Below are 21,191 nucleotides of genomic sequence, written 5' to 3'. Positions count from 1 at the left end.
CCCAGCACCATCCATAACCCAACATTCAGGAGGGCTGAGCACACAGCATTTCATTCATAACGGGGGTATCGGGTGTTTGGTGGGGAGGGGTGGGGGATACACCATGTCAACGAACATTTGAGCCCCAGGGAGCGCTACCTCCTTGCAGATGGCTGTCCTGCCGCTGCACTTGGGCTGCTGGTAGGTTTTGGGGAGTGCCCGGTAGCTGGATCCTATGCGCTTGCAGGACGCATAGTCGATTTCCCGGCTTATCCCGTCCCCGGATCTGTCGCTCATGGGTGGTGCGAAGGACAGCTCTTTCACCCCCAGGAAGGACTTGAACTGTGCAAAGAGTTCTGGAAATTTCCTTCAAAGATAAAGACACGTGGTAACTGGTCATCCCCAGGGCCTTCTGAGAGGGATCTGGAGATTTTAGAATGGCTTTATGTGGACATTACAAGTTAAACAGAGTCAGAATTCAACATCATGGATGCGAATGAGAGGCGGAAGAATCCAATACACAGGAAGTCACTGCAAGTCCCGGGGTGTGTTCCCTGACTGGAAGAGGCCAGGCTTCAGGCCAGGGAGCGGCAAGCCACAGCCAGTCTGCCCACTGCCTGTGTTCTGTTTGGTTTGGTATTTTTTTTTTTTTTTAGAGACAGTGTCTTACTCTGTTGCCCAGACTCAAGGGCAGTGGCATGATCTCAGCTCACTGCAACCTCAAACTCGTGGGCTCAAGAGATCCTCCCACCGCAGCCTCCTCAGTAGCTGGGACCACAGGCATGTGCCACCACGCCCGGCTAATTTAATTTTTTTTTTTTTTTTTTGAGACAGAGTTTCACTCTTGTCGCCCAGGCTGGGGTGCAATGGCACAATCTCGGCTCACTTCAACCTCCACCTCCTGGGTTCAAGCGATTCTCCTGTCTCAGCCTTCTGAGTAGCTGGGACTACAGGCATGCGCCACCACGCCCGGCTAATTTTTGTATGTTTAGTAGAGACGGGGTTTCTGCGTGTTGGCCAGGCTGGTCTCAAACTCCTGACCTCCAGTGATTCACCCGCCTCGGCCTCCCAAAGTGCTGGGATTACAAGTGTGAGCCACCATGCAGGGCCAATTTAAAAAATTTTTTGTAGAGATGGGGTCTTGCTATGTTGCCCAAGCTGGTCTTGAACTCCTGGCCTCAAGCGATCCTTTCACCTCAACCTCCCAAAGTACTGGGGTGACAGGCGTGAGCCACCATGCCTAGCCATCCCATTGTAAATAAAGTTTCACTGGCCCACAGTCACATCCACTTGTGTACGCACTGCCTGTGGCTGCCTGCACAAGAGGGGTTTGAGTCATTTCCACGAAGCCCATCTGGCCCCTCGGAGATCAAGTTTGTCTATCTCTGATCCACAGTCTTCCTCCCTCATGAGGGAGACTTCTCTCTGTGAATCCCTCTCTGGACATAAGCTGGAAAGTCATAACATCATGGCTGTGGTCGACAACAGGAAGGCTTTAATGCAAATGACCCTACAATGCCACCTGGATTTCTGTTTAAAATAGTATCAGACCTGGTGGTGTGTACCTGGAATCCCAGCTACTCAGGAGGCCAAGGCGGGAAGATCACTTCAGCTCAAAAGTTTGACACCAGCCTGGGCAACAGAGCAGGACCCCGTCTCTAAGCAGTAACATTAGATCCTACCAAAAAAGTTGCAGTTATGGCCAGGCGCGGTGGCTCATGCTTGTAATCCCAGAACTTTGGGAGGCCGAGGCGGGCGGATCACGAGGTCAGGAGATCGAGACCACAGTGATCTCCTGTCTCTACTAAAAATACAAAAAAAAAATTAGCCGGGCATGGCGGCGGGTGCCTGTAGTCCCAGCTACTGGGAGAGGCTGAGGCAGGAGAATGGCGTGAACCCAGGAGGCAGAGGTTGCAGTGAGCCGAGATCGCACCACTGCACTCCAGCCTGGGCGACAGAGCGAGACTCCGTCTCAAAAAAAAAAAAAGTTGCAGTTACTTTGACTGCTGGTGCCACAATCCTGCTGTGACCTAGCCACCCAGCCCACCCTCGCGTAACGATGTCCCCCTCATTGATGTGGGCTCTGTCGTTCCCCATATTTAAGAACCCTATGCCAACTCTGCTCACAAGGAAAACCCACAAGCCGATGGAAACGTAGGAAGGAGAGAGACCAACAAAAAAGCTGCAGAGATGCCTGAGGCTACTGCTGGGATAAACGCAAATCGTGACTGCTCTGAAGGGAATGCTTAACCCGATCCACCCTGGCTGCCATGCGGCCGCCAGCTGCGAGGGGCAGTTCCCTGGGCCGTGTTCAGCTGCCCAGCCCAGCTGAGCACTTGACCGCAGGTTGAACACGCAGAGGAACGCCACGTGGTGGTGAATGCTCCTAACCCAACCAGGCCTCATGTCAAGCACATGCAGAGGCCCACTTCAATTCTGGACCCTGCTCCATACAGACCCTTCCCCAAGCGCCCTTCCCCATACAGACCCTTCCCCAAACGCCCTTCCCCATATGAGTCTCTACCGCCGAAACATGGAAACAAGAACGTCTGACTGTGCTCCAGCACTGCCCATCTGTTCAGCACCTTGTATTTCAGATTCTCGCCTTTCAGGTTCCTTTTATCTTCCCCCTCTAACCTCCTGACAAACACAGGAGGGAGGTATGGCCATTTTACAAAGATGCTGAGGCTTGCTTGGCTAGTAGGAAGCAGAGTCCCAACTCCAACCCAGAGTGGTCACTTGCCTGCTGGGCCCAGGTGCCAACACCAGCTTCACACACAGCCCCCTGGGGGCCCCTTGTCCCAGGTGGGACCCAGGTTCAGAGAGTGCTGGATTCTGAGCCCAGTGGAGGCAACTCAAGGTGAATGTGCATTCCACGCCCACACAAAAAGCCCACCACCACATCACAGACAGACCCCAGGAGTCCCTGTTTTGGCTGAGACTAGAGTAACACCATCCTGCTCTGGGCTGTTCTTCAGGGCGTTTACAGACCTTCAGCAGCCCGAGAAAGAAAACCCACTGAAAAGATCACCCCAACACATGCATGCCTGAGACCACCAGGGAAAGGCCTTCTGATGGGCTCAGCTTGACCCGCGAGGGTCGCAGCCTCAGGAGCATTTGATGTCAACACCTCTTACAGGGAGGACTAGAGACAAACGTCCATCGTTAGAGACCCTGGTAAGGGAAGGCAAAGCCGTGCAGTTGCTTAAAAATGAGGACATGGGTTCACATCTGATGCTGAAACACTCCCAAGAAATGCTGAGTTAAAAAAAAAAAACAACACACACCGAAGCCCAGCAGCCACTGTGCCCAGAAGGCAGAGAACATGCAAAGGGCTGGCTTTGGGGCTGGAGCACCCTGGCTGCCACCTAACAGCACGCTAAGCTCACCCATGAGTGCTTGTCCTAGGGTAAGTCAGAGGGGTTCGATCTAAGCCTCAGCTTCCTTATGTTTTTTTGAGACAGGTTCTCACTCTGTTACCCAGGCTGAGTGCAGTGGTGAGATCAGGGCTCACTGCAACCTCTGCCTCCAAAACTTAAGCGATCCAGCCACCTCAACCTCCTAAGTAGCTACAGGTACACGCCACCACTTCCGGCTAGTTTCTGACGAGGTCTCACTATGTTGCCCAGGCTGGTCGTTTTTTTTGTTTTTGTTCTTTTGAGACAGCTTGCTCTGTTGCCCAGGCTAGAGTGCAGTGGTACAATCTTGGCTCATTGCAACCTCTGCTTCCTGGGTTCAATCAGTTCTCCTGTCTCAGCCTCCCGAGTAGCTGGGACTACAGGCACAGGCCACCACGTCTGGCTAATTTTTTTATTTTTAGTAGAGATGGCGTTTCACCATATTGGTTATGCTGGTCTTGAACTCCTGACCTCAGGTGATCCACCCGCCTCGGCCTCCCACAGTGCTAGGATTACAGGCCGTGAGCCACCACGCCCAGCCTTGGTCTTAAACTCCTGGATGCAAGTGATCCTTCCCCCTCGGCCTCCCAAAGTACTGGGATTATAGGCATGAGCCACCACGCCTGGCCCCTCACCTTTAAAAGGACTAGAAACTGTATTGAAACGCATCAAATATGTTTTAAGTCCATGAATTCATTAAGATGCTAAAAAAAACAAAAGGAAATGACCTAACTGGTCCCCTTGGGAAGATGATATGAAAGCAGTTCATCGCTCTGGGGCCATGACTAGGGAGGAATCAAGGCTGTAATCAAGCAACTATCCTGGGCCACTTTTTATAAAAGGTGAGAAATGCTGTGGTGATCCTCCTGTGTAACCCCAAAGCAATGAGCAAACCTGGGAGGCTAATATCACAGAAATAACAGGCACAGGGACGGGCAGAGGGGCATCAGGACAGAAATAGTAAGGACTAGAATCGGAGGGAATCAGAGGTGAAAGGAAACTTACGAGTTGTATTAGAAAACAAAACCCAGGGCCTGGGCACCATGGCTCACACTTGCAATCCCAGCATTTTGAGAGGCTGAGGCAGTCGGAACACTTGAGGCCAGGAGTTTGAGACCAGACTGACCAACATGGCTAAACTCCATCTCTACTCAAAATACAAAAATTAGCTGGGTGTAGTCACAGGCACCTGTAGTCCCACCTACTCAAGAGGCTGAGGCAGGAGAATCACTTGAACCCAGGAGGCAGAGGTTGCAGTGAGCTGAGATCGCACCATTGCACTCCAGCCTGGGCGACAGAGTTAGACTCCGTCTCAAAAAAAGAAAAGAAAAGAGAAAAGAAGCAAAGCAAAGCAAACCCAACCCAGATGGGGGTGAGACTGAGTCATGCATTTGGCGATGCCCACCTGGGTGGCTGTGCCATCATTAGTGCAGGTGGCGGTCACTCCTGAAGTCAGGACACTCTCACAGTGAGGGGCAGGGACTGGAATGGTATGCGGGGGGCTCCTGGAGTCTATTTTTGATGTGGGTGGTGGGCACACGGGTGACTGCTCAATAAAAATTCAAGCCATTTGTTGGCCATGTGGTTTCTTGGATCTGTGCTTTATCTTACATTAGAAAAATGTTTATGTATATATATATATCTACACATACACACACACACATATTTTTTTTAAGTTAATGCAAAAGGGCTCACACAGCACCTGTCCCCAGGGTTGATTTAACTTTTTCCCACTTAGAAAAAAAAAAAAAGTCCAACTTGCTGCCAGCGCTCATTTAATTTTACATAAACACACTCTTTGAAGCTGAAGCAAATCTGACTGATTTTCAATGTGAAAGTAAAATATAAAAACTGTTCTGGGAGTTATTTCTAAACAGAACATCAGAATCGTCTGAATCACCAGAATCGCCTATTTTGGAATAGTCAGACTCATCAAATGAATCTTTGGCCAACAACTGTTTGAGAACAATGTTAACATCAAGCGTAGGAATGCTACATTTTTCAAGATTTGACATTTTCAGTGATCAAGAATTACTATATTTTGTAACTGGAAATATCACTACTAAAAACAGGATGCTATACATAAAATGATGTCTTTTATTTCCAAAGTTGATATATGACAGCAATGCAAAAATAATAATAAAAATGAGATGCTTCATGGCAAAGTTATCTTGGGGTAAACGCTACAGCCACAAGTGCTGTCAACTACTATCCCTGGGGCAAATGGGAAAAGGGTTAAGGACTGAATGGACTGATCATATAACATGTGCACCCACCATATGTGAGAACCATTAAAAAAAAGAATCATGGCCAGGCATGGTGGCTCACGCCCATAATCTCAGCACTTTGGGAGATCGAGGCAGGCAGACTGCTTGAGGTCAGGAGTTCGAGACCAGCCTGGCCAACATGGCAAAACCCCATCTCTACTAAAAATACAAAAATTAGCCAAGTATGGTGGCACACATCTGTAATCCCAGCTACTCGGGAGGATAAGGCAGGAGAGTCACTTGAACCTGGGAGGTGGAGGTTGCAGTGAGCCGAGATCACGCCACTGCCCTCCAGCCTGGGCAACAGAGCAAGACTCTGTCTTGAAAAAAAAAATCTTCACGTGTATTTTTCTCCATGCTCTTCAATTCTTTAGGAAAGATCCAAGTTTGTGACTTACATCATTTCCTTCTGTAGAAAAAAATCCTCTTTTCCTTTTATTTGTGAGATTCTATTGCATTTGAAGGGCCCTGCAGGTAGCACCCACCTGCAGCTCTCGGGAACCCCACACAGGTTGGTACATTTACTATCCCCATTTTACAGCAAGGAAACAGAGGCTCAGACTGCCCAAGTGACTCACCCTAGTCACAGGGCTGATGTGCAGGAAGCACCACTGGCCCCAGCTGGCTCCCAGGTCTCAGCACTCACAGGCCCGCCTACTCCTACTGTGCACACTCCTGTGAGCCCGAGAATGGACACGAGTGTGCACAGTTGTTTCCAGGCCCCTCCACCCAGTCCCAGCCCCTTCCTGAGGCTAACCTGGCCACCAGAGGTTAGAAGCTACTCTTAGACCTGACCTGCTAATGAGGCTTCTCTTTGTGCAGCAGAGGTATAATATATATACATATATTTTTTGGATACAGGGTCTCACTCTGTCACCCAGGCTAGAGGACAATGGCGTGATCACAGCTCACTGCAGCCTTGACCTCCCTGGCTCAAGCTATCCTTCCAGCTCAGCCTCCTAAGTAGCTGGGACAACAGGCGTGTGCCACCACCCCAGGCGAATTTTTATATTTTTTGGTAGAGACAGGGATTGGCCATGTTGCCCAGACTGGTCTCTAATTCCTGACATCAAGTAATCCACCTACCTCAAGCCTCCCAAAGTGTTGAGATTACAGGTGTGAGCCACTGCACCTAACCCAAGCCCGACCCAAGTGTTAGAATTATTTTTTTGTTTTGTTTTGTTTTTGAGACGAAGTCTTGCTCTTGTCGTCACCCAGGCTGGAGTACAATGGCGTGATCTCAGCTCACTGCAACCTCCACCTCCCGGGTTCAAGTGATTCTCCTGCCTCAGCCTCCCAAGTAGCTGGGATTACAGGCGCCTGCCACCACGCCCGTATTTGTAAAAATACAAACTAATTTTTGTATTTTTAGTAGAGATGGAGTTCCACCATGTTGGCCAGGCTTGTCTCGAACTCCTGACCTCAGGCGATCTGCCCACCTCGGCCTCCCTAAGTGCTGGGATTACACACGAGCCACCGTGCCCAGCCCAAGTGTTAGAATTTTTAAAAGTATTTATCAGGTGAATCTCCAGGGAATTATGCTGGGGGGGGGGGGGGGGGGGGGGAAGGTTTCTCCCAGAGGGTTCCTCCTGTACAGTTCCATTACTGTAACATTGTCTAGAGAACAGATAAGTAGTTGCCAGGGGTTTGAAACAGAATCCGGCTGAGGCAGGGTTTTGGGATGGAGATAAAAGGTCAAGGCCAGAACCTGACAGTCCTGGAGCTGTTCAGTATCTTCACTGTGGCGGATGCATGACCCTCCACAGTGAGAAAGTTGTATAAAAACACACACACCAGACATGTATGAGTAACACGGAGAGTCTGGAAAGAAGGGGGGGGGGGTTGTGTGAGAATCAACACAGTAACTCCTCACTCAACATCATCAACAGGTGTTAGAAAGCTGCGACTTTAAGTGAAAAGATGTGTAACAAAACCAATTTTGCCACAAGCTAATTGACACATAAACAAGAATGACGTTCCTACAGCATATTTCTGGTCACAAAACCATCACCAAATTTCTAAAGAGAGACCAAAACACTTCTAATATTAAACACTGAAATAAACGCAAGCCACACATACAGATAAGAAAGATGAGTAAAAACAAGTAAAATAACAATTTACCCAATTATTCCAGTTCAGGGTCTTGGGTGGCCGGACCCTATTCCAGAAGCTCAGAGCACCAGGGGGGCACCCACCCTGGACAGGACGCCACCCCACTGCAGGGCGCTCACCCCCCCACACTCACTCAGGCTGGGACCACGGAGACTCACCACTTAACCTACACTTAACCTAACATGCATATCTTTGGGATGCGGGAGAAAATCCACGCAGACATGGGGAGAACGTGCAAACTCCACTCAGACCAGAAATGAATGTTTTTTTTTCTCATCGGTGTTAAAACAGTGTTAAATGAAAAGGCATTATTCGAGGACCCACTGTATTCTGGTGAGGATACTGACTACAGATGTTACTGGTAAGGGAACCAGCTGGAGGGTACCCAGGTGGTGTATTGCTCGTTACAAATGCATGGGAATCAATAATTATCTCAATCACGTCAATTAATAAACAGGATTTTAGAAAAGCACAATCATTGCTTAAAAACAGTAACTAAAAACCAAGTAGATGGAGTTGACAGGAACAGAACCCCCCTTGGGAGCCCTGGGAAGTCAGCTGCTCACCCCAGAAATGGGCTGACGAGCTGCAGGAGCTCAGAGCCAGACACGAGCTCCTGGTTGAAGAGTGCGATGCAGCGGAGGAAGTTTTCATACACCTCCTGGCTCTTCAGCACCCGGCGGACCTGCAGAGAGAGCAGTCAGGGACCACTGTGAACCCCTGCTCCTCAGCCTCTGGGCCTGGCTCACTTGTAGGTCAGCCACATGGGTGTGCAATATGGGAACCAGCTGGGTCTATAAGTAAATGAGATCTGTGCTGCAATTCACACAGCCCATGCACGCAATCCATGCACCAATTCACGGCCTGTGCACGTGATCCATGCGGCAATTCACAGCCCGTGAACATAATCTGTGTAGCAATTCACACAGCATGGGCACACGATCCATGCAGCAATTCACAGCCCATGCACGCCATCTGTGCGGCAATTCACACAGTCCCTGCACGCATCCATGCAGCAATTCACACAGTTTGTGCATGCGATCCGTGCAGCAATTCACAGCCCATGCACGCCATCTGTGCAGCAATTCACACAGTCCATGCACACGTCCATTCAGTAATTCACACAGTCCATGCACATGTCCATGCAGCAATTCACACAGCCCATGCACACGATCCGTGCAGCAATTCACAGTCTGTGCATGCAATCCATGCAGCAATTCACAGCCCATGCACACGGCCACCTTGTCTGCTCTGCCCACAGACCCTGGGCAGGAATCCTACAATTATCCCTGATATAAGAAAAAGCCACACAGCTGCAGGGTGGCAGACGTGTATGTCTTCATACTCTGCTTGGACTCTCAGCACCCACTGGGACTCCCACCCACACTACATGCCTGGGCTCTAAGGTGGCCCACACTCCCTTCTGCAGTGAAAGCTGGGGGCCAGCCCCATCCTCCCAGCCTTGCCTGCTCCATCCTCAGACTGCACCCACCCTACCTGCACCCCTCCCCTAATCCTGGGGCAGGCCCAGGGAGCATCGGCCCAGCCAGCTGGACATGGCATCCCCAAGATGGAAGCCAGGGCCCACCCTCACCTTGTCAAAGAAAGAAAATTCCTGCAGAGTCCCATACTTCCCCACCGCAGCGATGGACAGGTCTTTGGTACCACGAAGTTTCATTTTTTTCTGTGGGGAGAGATTCCGTGCAGTTAACACTGTGCCTCCCACCGGTGGCCTCTGTCCATCGCTGTCACAGAGTCACAAGAAGGCTAAGACCATGCTCTCCTTTGGGAACTGCCGTGAGGTGCTCAGTGAGGGACAGGCAGGAGCCGCTTGGTTACCCAGGACCCCTGAGATGACACCTCTGGGGCTACCTGCCATTGCCAAATCTGGGCTCTCCATCTCAGCAGGGTAGGGTTTTGGGTAACAGGCAAGAGTGCCACAGCGTCGGAAAGGCAAGGGGGATGTGCCCCTGGCTACAACAACCTCAGAATCCTCTCCCTGTTTTGTCCTGAGAGCCAAGACAGCAACAAGAAGCAGACAGGAAGAGGGTGGCACTGGGAAGTCCCTGGAGAAGCCAAATGTTGAGTCTCTGCAGGCTTTTGTCTCTAAGCTGGACTTGGACCCGAACTTGGACGCACGATCATGGCAAGGAGGACAACACTTTCCATCCAGAACTACCTCCAAAGTTCCTGAAGAATGAGGATGAGCTGGGTGCAGGGGCTCACGCCTGTAATCCCAACACTTTGGGAGGCTGAGGCAGGAGGATTGTTTGAGCCCAGGAGTTAGAGACCAGCCTGGACAACATGATGAAACCTCATCTCTACAAAAAGGTGTGGTGGTGCACACCTGTGGTCCCAGGTACTTGGAAGGCTGAGGTGAGAGGACAGCTAGAGCCCAGAGGTCAAGGCTGACTGTGCCACTGCACTCTAGCCTGGGTGGCAGAGTGAAACCCCATTCCCCCACAGAAGATGAGGACATGCCAAAAGGACACAGGAAGGCTGCGGCAGGAGAATGGCGTGAACCCGGGAGGCGGAGCTTGCAGTGAGCCAAGATCGCGCCACTGCACTCCAGCCTGGGTGACAGAGCAAGACTCTGTCTCAAAGAAAAAAAAAAAAGGACACAAGAGCCAAAGGAACCCCGCTGGCCCAATGTGAAACAGTATGGACATCAACACTAGAACGGATTATAACCCACAGTCCATATCTAATATACATAACTAAATAAATGGGAGGACGACAAAGTTCCCACCAATAGTAGAAAGCCAAGTAGTAACTGCACAAGGAATAATGGAATCGGAAAACCACCATTGCAGGTGAAAGGCGTGACAGGAGCTGGATCCCAGCCCCTCTCTGCCCTCAGCTGTGCAGTGACCAACCCGAACAAATGTACACGGCGGCCTTGCTGTGAGAGAGTCCTGAGGGTGAAAAGGAGACTGGGTGGTACACCCTGTTTCTTGGGACCTAGGGCAGGGTTAACACTCCTTCCTCCTCCTCCTTTTCACAACAATCTCACAGGACAGGGAGAACGGATGAACAGCCACCTTAGAGGAGAGGTGACTTCCAAAGGTCCCACCGCTGGTGAACCTCACACAGCCCCAGGTCCAGCCCCGAACCCCTGCTGGTGCCTCTGTTCCCTGGTCACATGCTGGGAAGGCCCGATTTGCTGGGGCCCCCGCGTGCAGGCATGGCTGTGCGTGGCTGACAGGTACCTTGGCGGGTGCAGACACGGGGCGGAGGAGCGAGGGCCGGGAGCGCTTCCTGCTGTGCTCCGGGGTCTTGTCGTGCTCGTTCTTCTGCACACTGTGCATCTCGCACGGCCCGTTTCCTGTGAACTGAGGACACACGTGGGAGGTGGTCAGCACCGAAGACATGGCTGGACCCATGCACCTGAGCATGCAGAGCTGCTTCCAGCTCAGCCCACAGCCCGGTGGGCAATGGTGGCCACAGGCTCCAGGCCAGATGCTCCGTCCATGCGTGAGGTGACTCCAGCAAGATGCTCACATTCCAAGGTAACCGAATCATCACAGACTAACACTGCCAGGCTGGAAGAAGGCTCCTGTGAGGCCTTTATGGATGAGGGAGGGAGAAGAGCTGGGGGTTTCAGGAGGGAGACAGCTGAGTTGGGTCTTCCCATGCAGGGGCTCATGTGGCGGCCCACTGGTGTGGCATCTCGCCGTGTGCATGCCAGCACCACAGAAACACAAGGTGCAGTGGACAGAGAAACAGGCAGCAAGGGGAAGTGGCTGATGTTCGCCAGGGCACTGGTGGGGGCCTTGGGGCCAAGTTTTGAAGTCTTTTCTATGAATGACAAAACGTTTCTGGGGGATGATGCCGTCACTTGCTGGGAGCAGAGTGGGGCTCGTGGCTGGTTTGGGGCCTGCCTCCCAGGCTCCAGCCATTGGCTAACAGGTCGAGGATGCTTGTCCCGAGCAGGATGCCTACAGGGTGCCAATGACATTTACAAAGAACTGTTCTGCAACAGTCTATTATGAACATACTGGAAGGCTGGACGGGCAGGGGACGATGGACAGACCGCAGCTTTTCTGCAGGACATGGGCAGAACTGGAGAGGCCCTACAAGGTTCTGTGCCACTGCAGTCACCTTCATCATACTCCCCCTTCCCCTGCCACCACAGGACCTGGACGCAAAGACCTAAAGTGTGGGTGAGGTGGACAAGTCATGGTGCATCTGAACAAATCAGCCCACAGCGATCAGACACTATGAGCTGGCTCTGGGCTGCTGTTAGGGACAGGCATACCTGAAATAAAACAAACAAACAAAAAAAACAAGGAAAAAACCCAAAAACCCAAGGGGCAGAATAAACAGGATGCCGTGTGTCACTTTGTAAAAAGTATTTGTTACACACGCAGAGGAAATTTCTGGAAAGATATACAAGACACTTAGAAGTGCTAACCTCTGAGCAGAATGACTAAGAACTGAGTCGAGAGAGGAAGTCTGCATTAAAAATTTGATACTCTTGCTAATACTTTTTTTATTAGTGTATACCATTTTTACCATAATAATAATAAAGACATTATTTAGCCACAATACTACTACTACTAATAAAGACTTATTATTTAGCCACAGCCAAGACTTAGAAGAATAATTTGGGGGGAATAATTACCCAAAACTCAAGGCTATTTGAGGTTTGGGGGGAATTATTTGGGGGGAATAATTACCCAAAACTCAAGGTTATTTCAAGAGCTGTAAGTGGAGAAATTGGCATCTACACAACAATTCTCCACTGATACATCTTTTTTTTTTTTTTTTTTTTTTTTTTTTTTGAGACAGAGTCTCGCTCTGTCACCCAGGCTGGAGCACAATGGCGCGATCTCAGCTCACTGCAACCTCCGTCTCCTGGGTTCAAGTGATTCTCTTGCCTCAGCCTTCCATGTAGCTGGGATTACAGGCATGAGCCACCACGCTTGGCTATTTTTTGTACGTGCTGGAACAGGTGCAAACTGATTCCCAAAAGATGCAGCTGGGCGACCATATGACAAATGCTGAACAAGAACAGAGGACCTGGAGGGGAAACCCGCCATACGTCCAGCCAAGCTCACCAAGCAGGTATAGCAGATCTTCCCCAACGGTTCACATGGTTCTTGCTTTTCAGTTAATCTCCCAATTATGTGAACATCTGAGCTAGATGGACCCCCAAAGACCACCTAGGCTAGGGAATGGCAAATTAACACAGGGCCCGTTGTTTTCATAAATAAAATTTTATCAGCACCTAGCCACACCCATTCCTTTTGTAAAGAGTTATTGGTACCCACTCATGCCCATTCATTTTGTAAATAAAGTTTTGTTGGTACCCGGCCACACCCATTCATTTTGCAAATAAAGTTTTATTGGCACACAGCCCTGCCCAGTCATTGACATATATATTCCATGACTGCTTTCAAGCCACTATTGCAGAGGTGAGTCTTTACACAGAGATCAACTGGCCTGCAAAGCCTGTGATATTTACTATCTGGCCCTTTGTAGAAAAGCTTTGCCAACCTCTGATGCAGGCCAGTCAAATTTAATTAGGGCAATGCCAAATTTCATCTTGGTTTCTTTTTCCTACAGTTGTAATATATGTCCAAAAGTTAACATAAAGATTATACTTCACACAACAGATGCTGCAGTGCTTTTAATAATTTTAAACAGTTGATCCAATCTCTCTAAATATACAAGATGGCTCTAATAAACCAATACACACTAAAAATCTTAGCTAAATTGGTAACAAATGTTATTTGAGAGTCTCATGCTCTACTGACTGAGCTAGCCAGGTACCCTGCATAAATGCCACTTAAAGAAACCATGGACTGGGCACAATGGCATATGCCTGTAATCCTAACACTTTGGGAGGCCAAGGTGGGAGGATCGCTTGAGGCCAGGAGTCTGAGACCAACCTGGACAACACTGTGAGACCCTGTCTCTACAATTAAAAAATAAAAGCAGGCCGGGCGCAGTGGCTCACGCCTGTAATCCCAGCACTTTGGGAGACTGAGGCAGGTGGATCGCTTGAGGCCAGGAGCTCAAGACCAGCCTGGGCAACATGGCAAAGCCCTGTCTCTACAAAAAATACAAAAATTGGCCTGGCATCATGATGGTGCCTGTAGTCCCAGCTACTCAGGAGGCTGAGGTGGGAGGATCACCTGAGCCTGGGAGATGGAGGTTGCAGTGAACAGGGATCAATTATGCCACTGCACTCCAGCCTAGGTTACAGAGAGAGAGCTTGTCTCAAAAAATAAAAACAAACAAACCTTAATGCAATAAAACTTCACACACTGATGGCTACTAAAAACAAAAGGCAAAAAAAAAAACCTGGAAAAGAACAAATGTTGGCCAAGATGTGGAGACACAGAAACTGCAGTCCATTGCTGAAGAGAATGTAAAATGGTGCGGTCACTATAGAAAACAGTTTAGAGGCTCTTCAAAAAGTCAAACACAGAATTACCACGTGACCCAGCAATTCCACTCCTAGGTGTCTACCCAAAAGAACTGAAAACAGGTGTTCAAACAAATCCTTGTAATGAATGTTGACGGTGGCACTGTTCACAACAGCGAAAAGGTAGAAACAACCCAAATGTTCATCAACAGAATATGGATAAACAGAATGTGGCTCATCCATCTAACAGAATATGATTCAGCCAGGAAAAGGAATGAGCACTGATCCACGGTACTACATGGATGAACCTTGAAAACATGATGCTGAGTGAGAGAAGCCAGACACAAAGGCCACATATGGTGACATTCCACCCATCTGAAACGTCCAGAATGGGCAAATCAAATCCACAGAGACAGGAAGCACATGGGCAGTTGCCAGGAGCTGGGGTTGGGGAATGGGGTGGCTGCTGATGGGGACCGGGTCTCCTTTCAGAGGGATGAAAATGTTCTGGAACTAGGTAGTGGTGAAGGTTGTACAACACTGAGGATGTACCACATGCCACGGAATTGTTCACTTTCAATGGTGAATTCGATGTTACATAAATTCCACTTCAATTTTTTAAAAAGTCTTATGTTCTTAGTGGGGAAAAAAGCAGGAACTGGAACAGGCGGCCCTGGCAGCTTCAGGCCACAGGCAGGGGAGAAAGGCTGACTGTGCAGGGTGAGCCCTGAGCCTCCCTGTCTAAGGCCCCTCCTCGCCCATCTCTGCTCTCTACCACCATGGTCAGGGCCAGGCCACAGGCCAACCCCGCTACTGGCTCCTCCAGATCCAACCTGCTGGAGCCCCAGATCAGTCTCATCTAACAGGGGAAACGATGGTGGTGGACCCAGCCCTCCTGCACCTTCCCACAGGGCTGGGGTCCCAGGCAGGGTGGGGCTCTGCAGAGCAGGCGCAGGAGGTGGAACCCCTGGGCCCATCGTCTCCACTGGAAGATGCTCTCTGCTTCCCAAACCACCCCAAGATCCAGGTACTGTCTGTACAGAGAAGCACCTTGGCGAATCGTTTATGAGCTTGCTGTGCAGGTGGAGCCTACAGTGAGGAACCCCTGGGTATCTGCAACCTGCGTAGCTTCTGGGGGACCCTAGTGTGGCCTGGAGGGTAAATGGGCCTGGCCTGGCCCTGGGTCAAGCTGTCTGGGGCCCTCCCTCCTTGCTGAGGCCCCCAAGGCTGGGCAGGGGCTCTCTGCACTCACCAGAGACCGCTTGGCTTCGGGCAGGAACTGTCCAAACTCCGAGAGCAGGTCTTCCTGGCCCCGGAAGAGGTTGGCCACCTCGGTGAACACCTCCTCTTCGGACATGCCTCGGAATGGCCGGCCCCTCGTGTTCAGCTGCTCCTTCTGCCAGTTTTCAGGAAAGGGAAAATAAGTTGTTAGCCAAGGAGTGCTGTGCCCTGGGCCAGGACACTCAGGCAGCCCTCCGTGAAGGGGACGGGATGACTCTCAGGAAGGAGCACCTGCCGGCAGGGTCCTGTCTGCTCACGTGTGGATCTTGCTGCCCAGCATGGCCTGAGCCCCGGCCACAGGCAGGTCCCATCCAGGAGTATGGTGGGGACTCGAGGAGGGACACCCAGCAGTGTCCACGAACAGAGGGGGCAGGGAGGTGACAGGCTGGCTGTAATCAGGGGTGGGCCGGGGAAGTACAAGGTCAGGGGCAAACCCCAGCCCTTCCCAAGGGAAATGGGGAGTGTAGCACTGGGGAGTGTAGCACTGGGGAGTGCTGAGCCACGAAGGGAAGGGACTTCCAGGCTGAGGCACCTATTGGCCCGGAGTCACTGAGACCCAAGGAAAATGGCCTGATCCAGGCCTTAAAGCAACAAGAGGACCAAAGGGAACCCAGGTTGGAAGGCAGGAACGGGCCAGCAAAACCACGGTGGCTGTTAGAAATACGTCCTTATCAATTTTACACCCAAGAGTGTCACAGAACAAGAGGCAATGGCGCCGGAGCCTCCCGGATAATATGGCGTGGCTTCCAGAGTCCCACTACACGGCTGCAAAGCAGGAGTCCCTGTGCTGGCGCCTCCCGCCCCTCTGCGCCCGCTGCAGCCTGTGGGAAGGGAAGCAAGTTTTAAATCTTGGCACCGGTGGCACCTACACCGCAGGGGAAAAAAACACCACCCTTCCAAAAAGTCATCAAAAGACACTAAAAAGCAAAACTTAAAAACAAGCAAAGGCCACTCAGTTCAGATAATAAACAGAAATGATCTATCTGCATACGGACAGAACAACGACCACACTGAGTGAAGTTTAAAGAAACAATTTAGGCTGGGCATGATGGCTCATGCCTGTAATCCCAGCACTTTGGGAGGCTGAGGCAGGAGACTGGCTTCAGTCCAAGAGTTCAAGACCAGCCTGGGCAATACAGTGAGACCCTATCTCCACAAAAAATTTTACACTTGATCTTAGCCAAAACGCTGAGAAATCATAAAAACAAAAAGTTTAAACATTATGCAGGCATGGTGACACACTCCTGTGGTCCTAGTTACTTGGAAGGCTGAGGCAAGAGGATTGCTTGAGCCCAGGAGCTCAAGGTTGCAGTGAGCTACGATCATGATAGTGCATACTCCAGCCCAGGCAACAGAGCAAGATCCTATCTAAAATAAATAAAGAAGAAAAGAAACAATGACCAAACTGACTGATGTTTAAAGAAACAATTTAAAACAGTGCCACAGCCATCTCTGCTCATCTGACTACGCAGACAGAAGAGGCTGGGATTTCCGATGAGGGTGCGGGGAGCAGGTGCTCTCAAACACAGAAGGCAAGGCCAGGCGCGGTAGCTCACGCCTGTAATCCCAGCACTTTGGGAGGCCGAGGTAGGCGGATCACCTGAGGTCAGGAGTTCAAGACCAGCCTGGCCAACATGGTGAAACCCTATCTCTACTAAAAACACACCGGGTGTGGGGGCGCGTGCCTGTAGTCCCAGCCACTCGGGAGGCTGAAGCAGGAGAATCACTTGAGCCCGGGAAGTGGAGGCTGCAGTGAGCCGAGACTGCGCCACTGCACTCCAGCCTGGGTGAAAGAGACTCCGTCTCAAAAAACAAACAAACAATCAAACACGGAAGGCAGAAAGACAAATGGGTACCACCTTTTAGAAGGAAACTGAGTGATCTCTATGAATGCATAGTACGCCTCAACTTAGGGAAGCTGCTTCTGGAAATTCATGCTGCAGAGACAGTTCTGCTAGAATGCTTATTTTGAACAAGATGTCTGTCTAAATGGGATACAGGTACTGGGAATAATTTGAGCATGAGATGAATTTTGTGTTTGCTTCTCTTCTATTTTGTGCAGGAGAAACACCAGGTGAATGCAGAAACTGCTCCCGGCTGACCAGAACCCCGTGGGAGTATGCAAAAGCACGCCAGCACCCCCTCCCATGTCCATGCACTCTCTCAGTGTTCCCCTGTGCTAGGGGCCAGCCCTGTCCCCATCTGAGGCCACAATGACCTGTCTGATTTCAGATGACGTCCTCCCAGCCTTCACATAATTCACAGGCTGCCAGCAGATCCACAAACCAACCTCAGGTCTCTTCCAAGGTCAGTACATTACTTGCTGTAGTATTCATGTAATTCTCAGCCACTTAATATGCATGTAACGGCACTGCTGTTTAGAGTCGGTGCCTATCTTTTTTTTAGGTGTCCCTGAGGAAGTTTTTGAATGTCATACCCTGAGTCTGTTTTCCCATGAACCTGCAGTTCCCATGACACTTTGCAACTCTGCAGAGTGAGCTCATTTTTAGGGACCCACTTATGTTAGGGTAGGACTAACTATTCATCCCAGCACATGCAGGACATGCATACGTGGCTGTATAATGGGTGACAGTTACCCAGGGGTGACCTGAGGCAGGCTTGTGCCTGAACTGGTTGCTCAGTTAACCTCACTGAACCCAGGCTCGTTGGCACCACCAGTTTTGTGGCCATTTCATGGATAAGAATCCCGAGGGAGAAGGTGGCAGAGAGAAAGTCTGAAGGAATGCCTCACAAAGATGGAGAAACAGTAACACATGGCCAGATGGACCCTGGAGCTGCCTGGTTTGGCTCTAACAGTAACCCTGAAATATCTGAACCAACATTCTAAAACCAGGATAATCTACACAACAGTTCAAACTTACATTTGAAAAAACTAAACAACCTGAGGCTGGAGTCACCAGGGGCCTTGTTTAAAATGCAGATGCCATCCAGCTGGGTACGGTGGCCCACGCCTGTAATCCCAGGACTTTGGGGGGCTGAGGTGGGTGGATCACTTGAGGCCACGGGTTCAAGACCCACCTGGGCAACATGGTGAAACCCCGTCTCCTCAGAAAATACAAAAATTAGCTGGGCGTCAGGGTGAGCGCCTGTAGTCCCAGTCATTCAGGAGGCTGAGGTGGGAGGACTGCTTGAACCCAGAGAAGTAAAGGCTGCAGTGAGCTGTGATGATGCCGCTGCACTCCAGCCTGGGCAACAGTGAGACCCAGTCTCAAAAAATAAAAACAGCAAAGAAACCGTGCCGATGCCAGGCGGGCCCTGATGGATGGGAATCCTGCATGGTGGCCCAGGTGTCTGCATTCTCAACCAACTCTCAGCAGCCTGGTTTGGGTTGGGCGATACTGCGTTGTCCCTTCCCATGGCACTCTCTCTGAAGGAGTCTGTGGCAACCCCTCACTGTGACCTTGTCTAAATTCATCTCTAGTGTCTCTAACCTGCCCCTTCCCGTGCCACAGAACAGAGCCACTGCACAGACTGCTCTGATGCGCCTTCCTAAATGTGATGACCCCATGAAGCCTGGGAGGGGCCCATAGATTCTACGATCACAAGCACATCCCTCCACACAGACCAGATGCTCACAGCAGCCACTGGCAACCACTCATCCATGACAAGCAAGCGTTCTTAGGGCTGTACCAGCCTCTCACAGATGCTAAGGCCCATGATGACGCCAGCATGGTGGACAACAAATGCCATGGAGTTCCCAGGGCACAAATTCTATCCATCCGATCTGAAACGCTTATGCTGAAAAGAATCCCACTTCTTGACTCGACATGTCAAGGCTGCAGGGATTTCATTTTAACAAATGGGTTCTGCTAATTAGCCGGGCGTGGTGGCCCATGCCTGTAGTCCCAGCTGCTCAGGAGGATTGTTTGAAGCCGGGAGGCCGAGGCTGCAGTGAGCTGAGATGGAGCCACGGCACTCCAGCCTGGGTGACAGAGCAAGATTCTGTTTCAAAAAAAGAAAAAAAATGGGTTCTGCTGCTAAAAAAAATTATAAGTGTTAGAGACTCCACGTCTGGGTGAAGAGGACGTCTAAACCCCACTCACGACACAGATGTCCCTCGCCACCAGCGCACCTGCACTGCCCGAGTCCCCTGCAGACGCCCTGATGCCGCTGTCTGCTCTGGTCTCTGGACCTTTGCACGGGCCATTCCTGGCACCAAGAACGTCCACCCTTCCTCCAGGCTAACCTGCCTACTGGTTCCGACTGATATGTCAAGATTCAACCTGACCGTCCCCTCCCTGGCCCCGGACGGGTTGGGAACTGGGCTGGGAACCATGTTAACCCTGACTCACCTCTCCTGCCCACATCCTTTCTTTTCCACCCCAATCCACCTCTGAGTTTCTTCCCACCACTGCAATGAACAGCTAAGCAGGAGCAGCCATTTGTCTCTGTAGCCCCAGCTCCTGGTGCTGGGCCCAGTTGTAATCAGCAAAGTAAAGGATGGCTGTATTGCCTAAGCAATAATAAAGTCATCTGATAAAAAGACTGTCTTGGCCAGGTGTGGTGACACACACCCGTACTCCCAGCTACTTGGAGGGCTAAGGCAGGAGGATTGCTTGAGCCCAGGAGGTCAAGGCTGCAGTGAGCTATTATCACACCACTGCACTCCAGCCTAGGTGACAGAGCAAGACCCTGTCTCAAAAAAAAAAAAAAAGGTGGCTGGGCACGGTGGCTCACACCTGTAATCCCAGAACTTTGGGAGGCTGAGGTGGATGGGTAGTTAGAACTCAGGAGTTCAAGACCAGCCTGGGCAACACGGCAAAACCCTGTCTCTACAAAAATTACAAAAATTAGCTAGGTGTGGTGATGTGTGCCCATGTTCTAGCCCCACGTAGCCTCCGCTACTTGGGAGGCTGAAGTTGGAGGATGGCTTGAGCCCAGGAGGTGGAGGTTGCAATGAGCCAAGTCCGTGCCACTGCACTCCAGCCTGGGCAACAGAGCCAGACTCTAAGAAAAAACAAACAAAAAACCCCACAACTAATTAGAATTTTACAGGATTTTATGAATTCCGACAAGAAAATCCGAATATCTGCAGGGCCCCAAACTGGATGAAATCCAAAACCCACAAGGAATTGTAATCTGAGTTCTTACCTGGTATGTGTGCAGGATCTCCAGGAATGACCTGTAGATTTCTGGGTGGTCTAGGAAGCGGGTCTTAATCTTATTCACATAGCTGATGGCGTTGTTGAATTCCACGGAATCGGACTCCAGGGGCACCTGGGGTTTGTCCTCTTTATACGGCACCTGCTGCTTGAAGTCCTCCGCACCATCCCCGTGGTTGTGCGAATTCTCCTGACAAGGCGACAATGAGTTACTGCCAGGCCCGACACCGGAAACAGATTGTGAAAAACGCCAGGCCCAGCCACTCTCTGCACAGGAACAGAAAAAACTCAGCACAGAGCCAGGTTGTATTAGAGACAGGGAAAGGTTACTTCTGAGAGCCTGGAGGCAAGCAGGGCGGGGTGCACAGGTGAGTCTTCCCAGCTCACCTCCACCCGATCCTTACCAATCTACTCAAGGAACACAAGTTCAACGAGCACCTTCCATTTGGAAAACTTCACATTCAGGAGAAATGTATAAAGTGGATGTTTAAGCCTCTGTGGCACCAAGTGCTGGGCTGTGTATAACAGAGAAGTCTCCCACGCCTTCTGCAATCTGTTTCAGCAAGATTGCTTTCACGTGGAAAGGCAACTGCTGCCAGCAGTGATGCCAAGGTAGGATATATAAGATGGGGACCCCGGAGGTTAGAGGCGACCCACT

General features: G+C 50.6%; 1 protein-coding gene across 5 annotated transcripts in view; it reads right to left on the bottom strand.

Annotated features, from left to right (window-relative positions):
* Positions 1-21,191, bottom strand: part of SIN3B (SIN3 transcription regulator family member B) — a 50,325-nt gene that overhangs the window by 17,235 nt on the left and 11,899 nt on the right. For 4 of the 5 annotated variants that reach the window (XM_054465905.2, XM_063658760.1, XM_054465907.2 and 1 more), the window contains exons 4-9: positions 20,523-20,723; positions 15,382-15,525; positions 10,966-11,088; positions 9,351-9,440; positions 8,323-8,441; positions 139-346 (exon numbers count right to left, since the gene is read on the bottom strand). In XM_054465905.2, the coding sequence (XP_054321880.1) occupies positions 139-346; positions 8,323-8,441; positions 9,351-9,440; positions 10,966-11,088; positions 15,382-15,525; positions 20,523-20,723 (885 nt within the window). Of the gene's footprint in view, positions 1-138; positions 347-8,322; positions 8,442-9,350; positions 9,441-10,965; positions 11,089-15,381; positions 15,526-20,522; positions 20,724-21,191 lie in introns of those variants that run through there. The other variant, XM_063658759.1, reaches the window with a different exon arrangement.

Source organism: Pongo pygmaeus, chromosome 20, assembly GCF_028885625.2.
Source record: "Pongo pygmaeus isolate AG05252 chromosome 20, NHGRI_mPonPyg2-v2.0_pri, whole genome shotgun sequence".
NCBI classification, from domain to species: Eukaryota; Metazoa; Chordata; class Mammalia; order Primates; family Hominidae; genus Pongo; species Pongo pygmaeus.
Note: the sequence above shows the minus strand (reverse complement) of the source record. Positions and strands in the feature narration are given on the sequence as shown.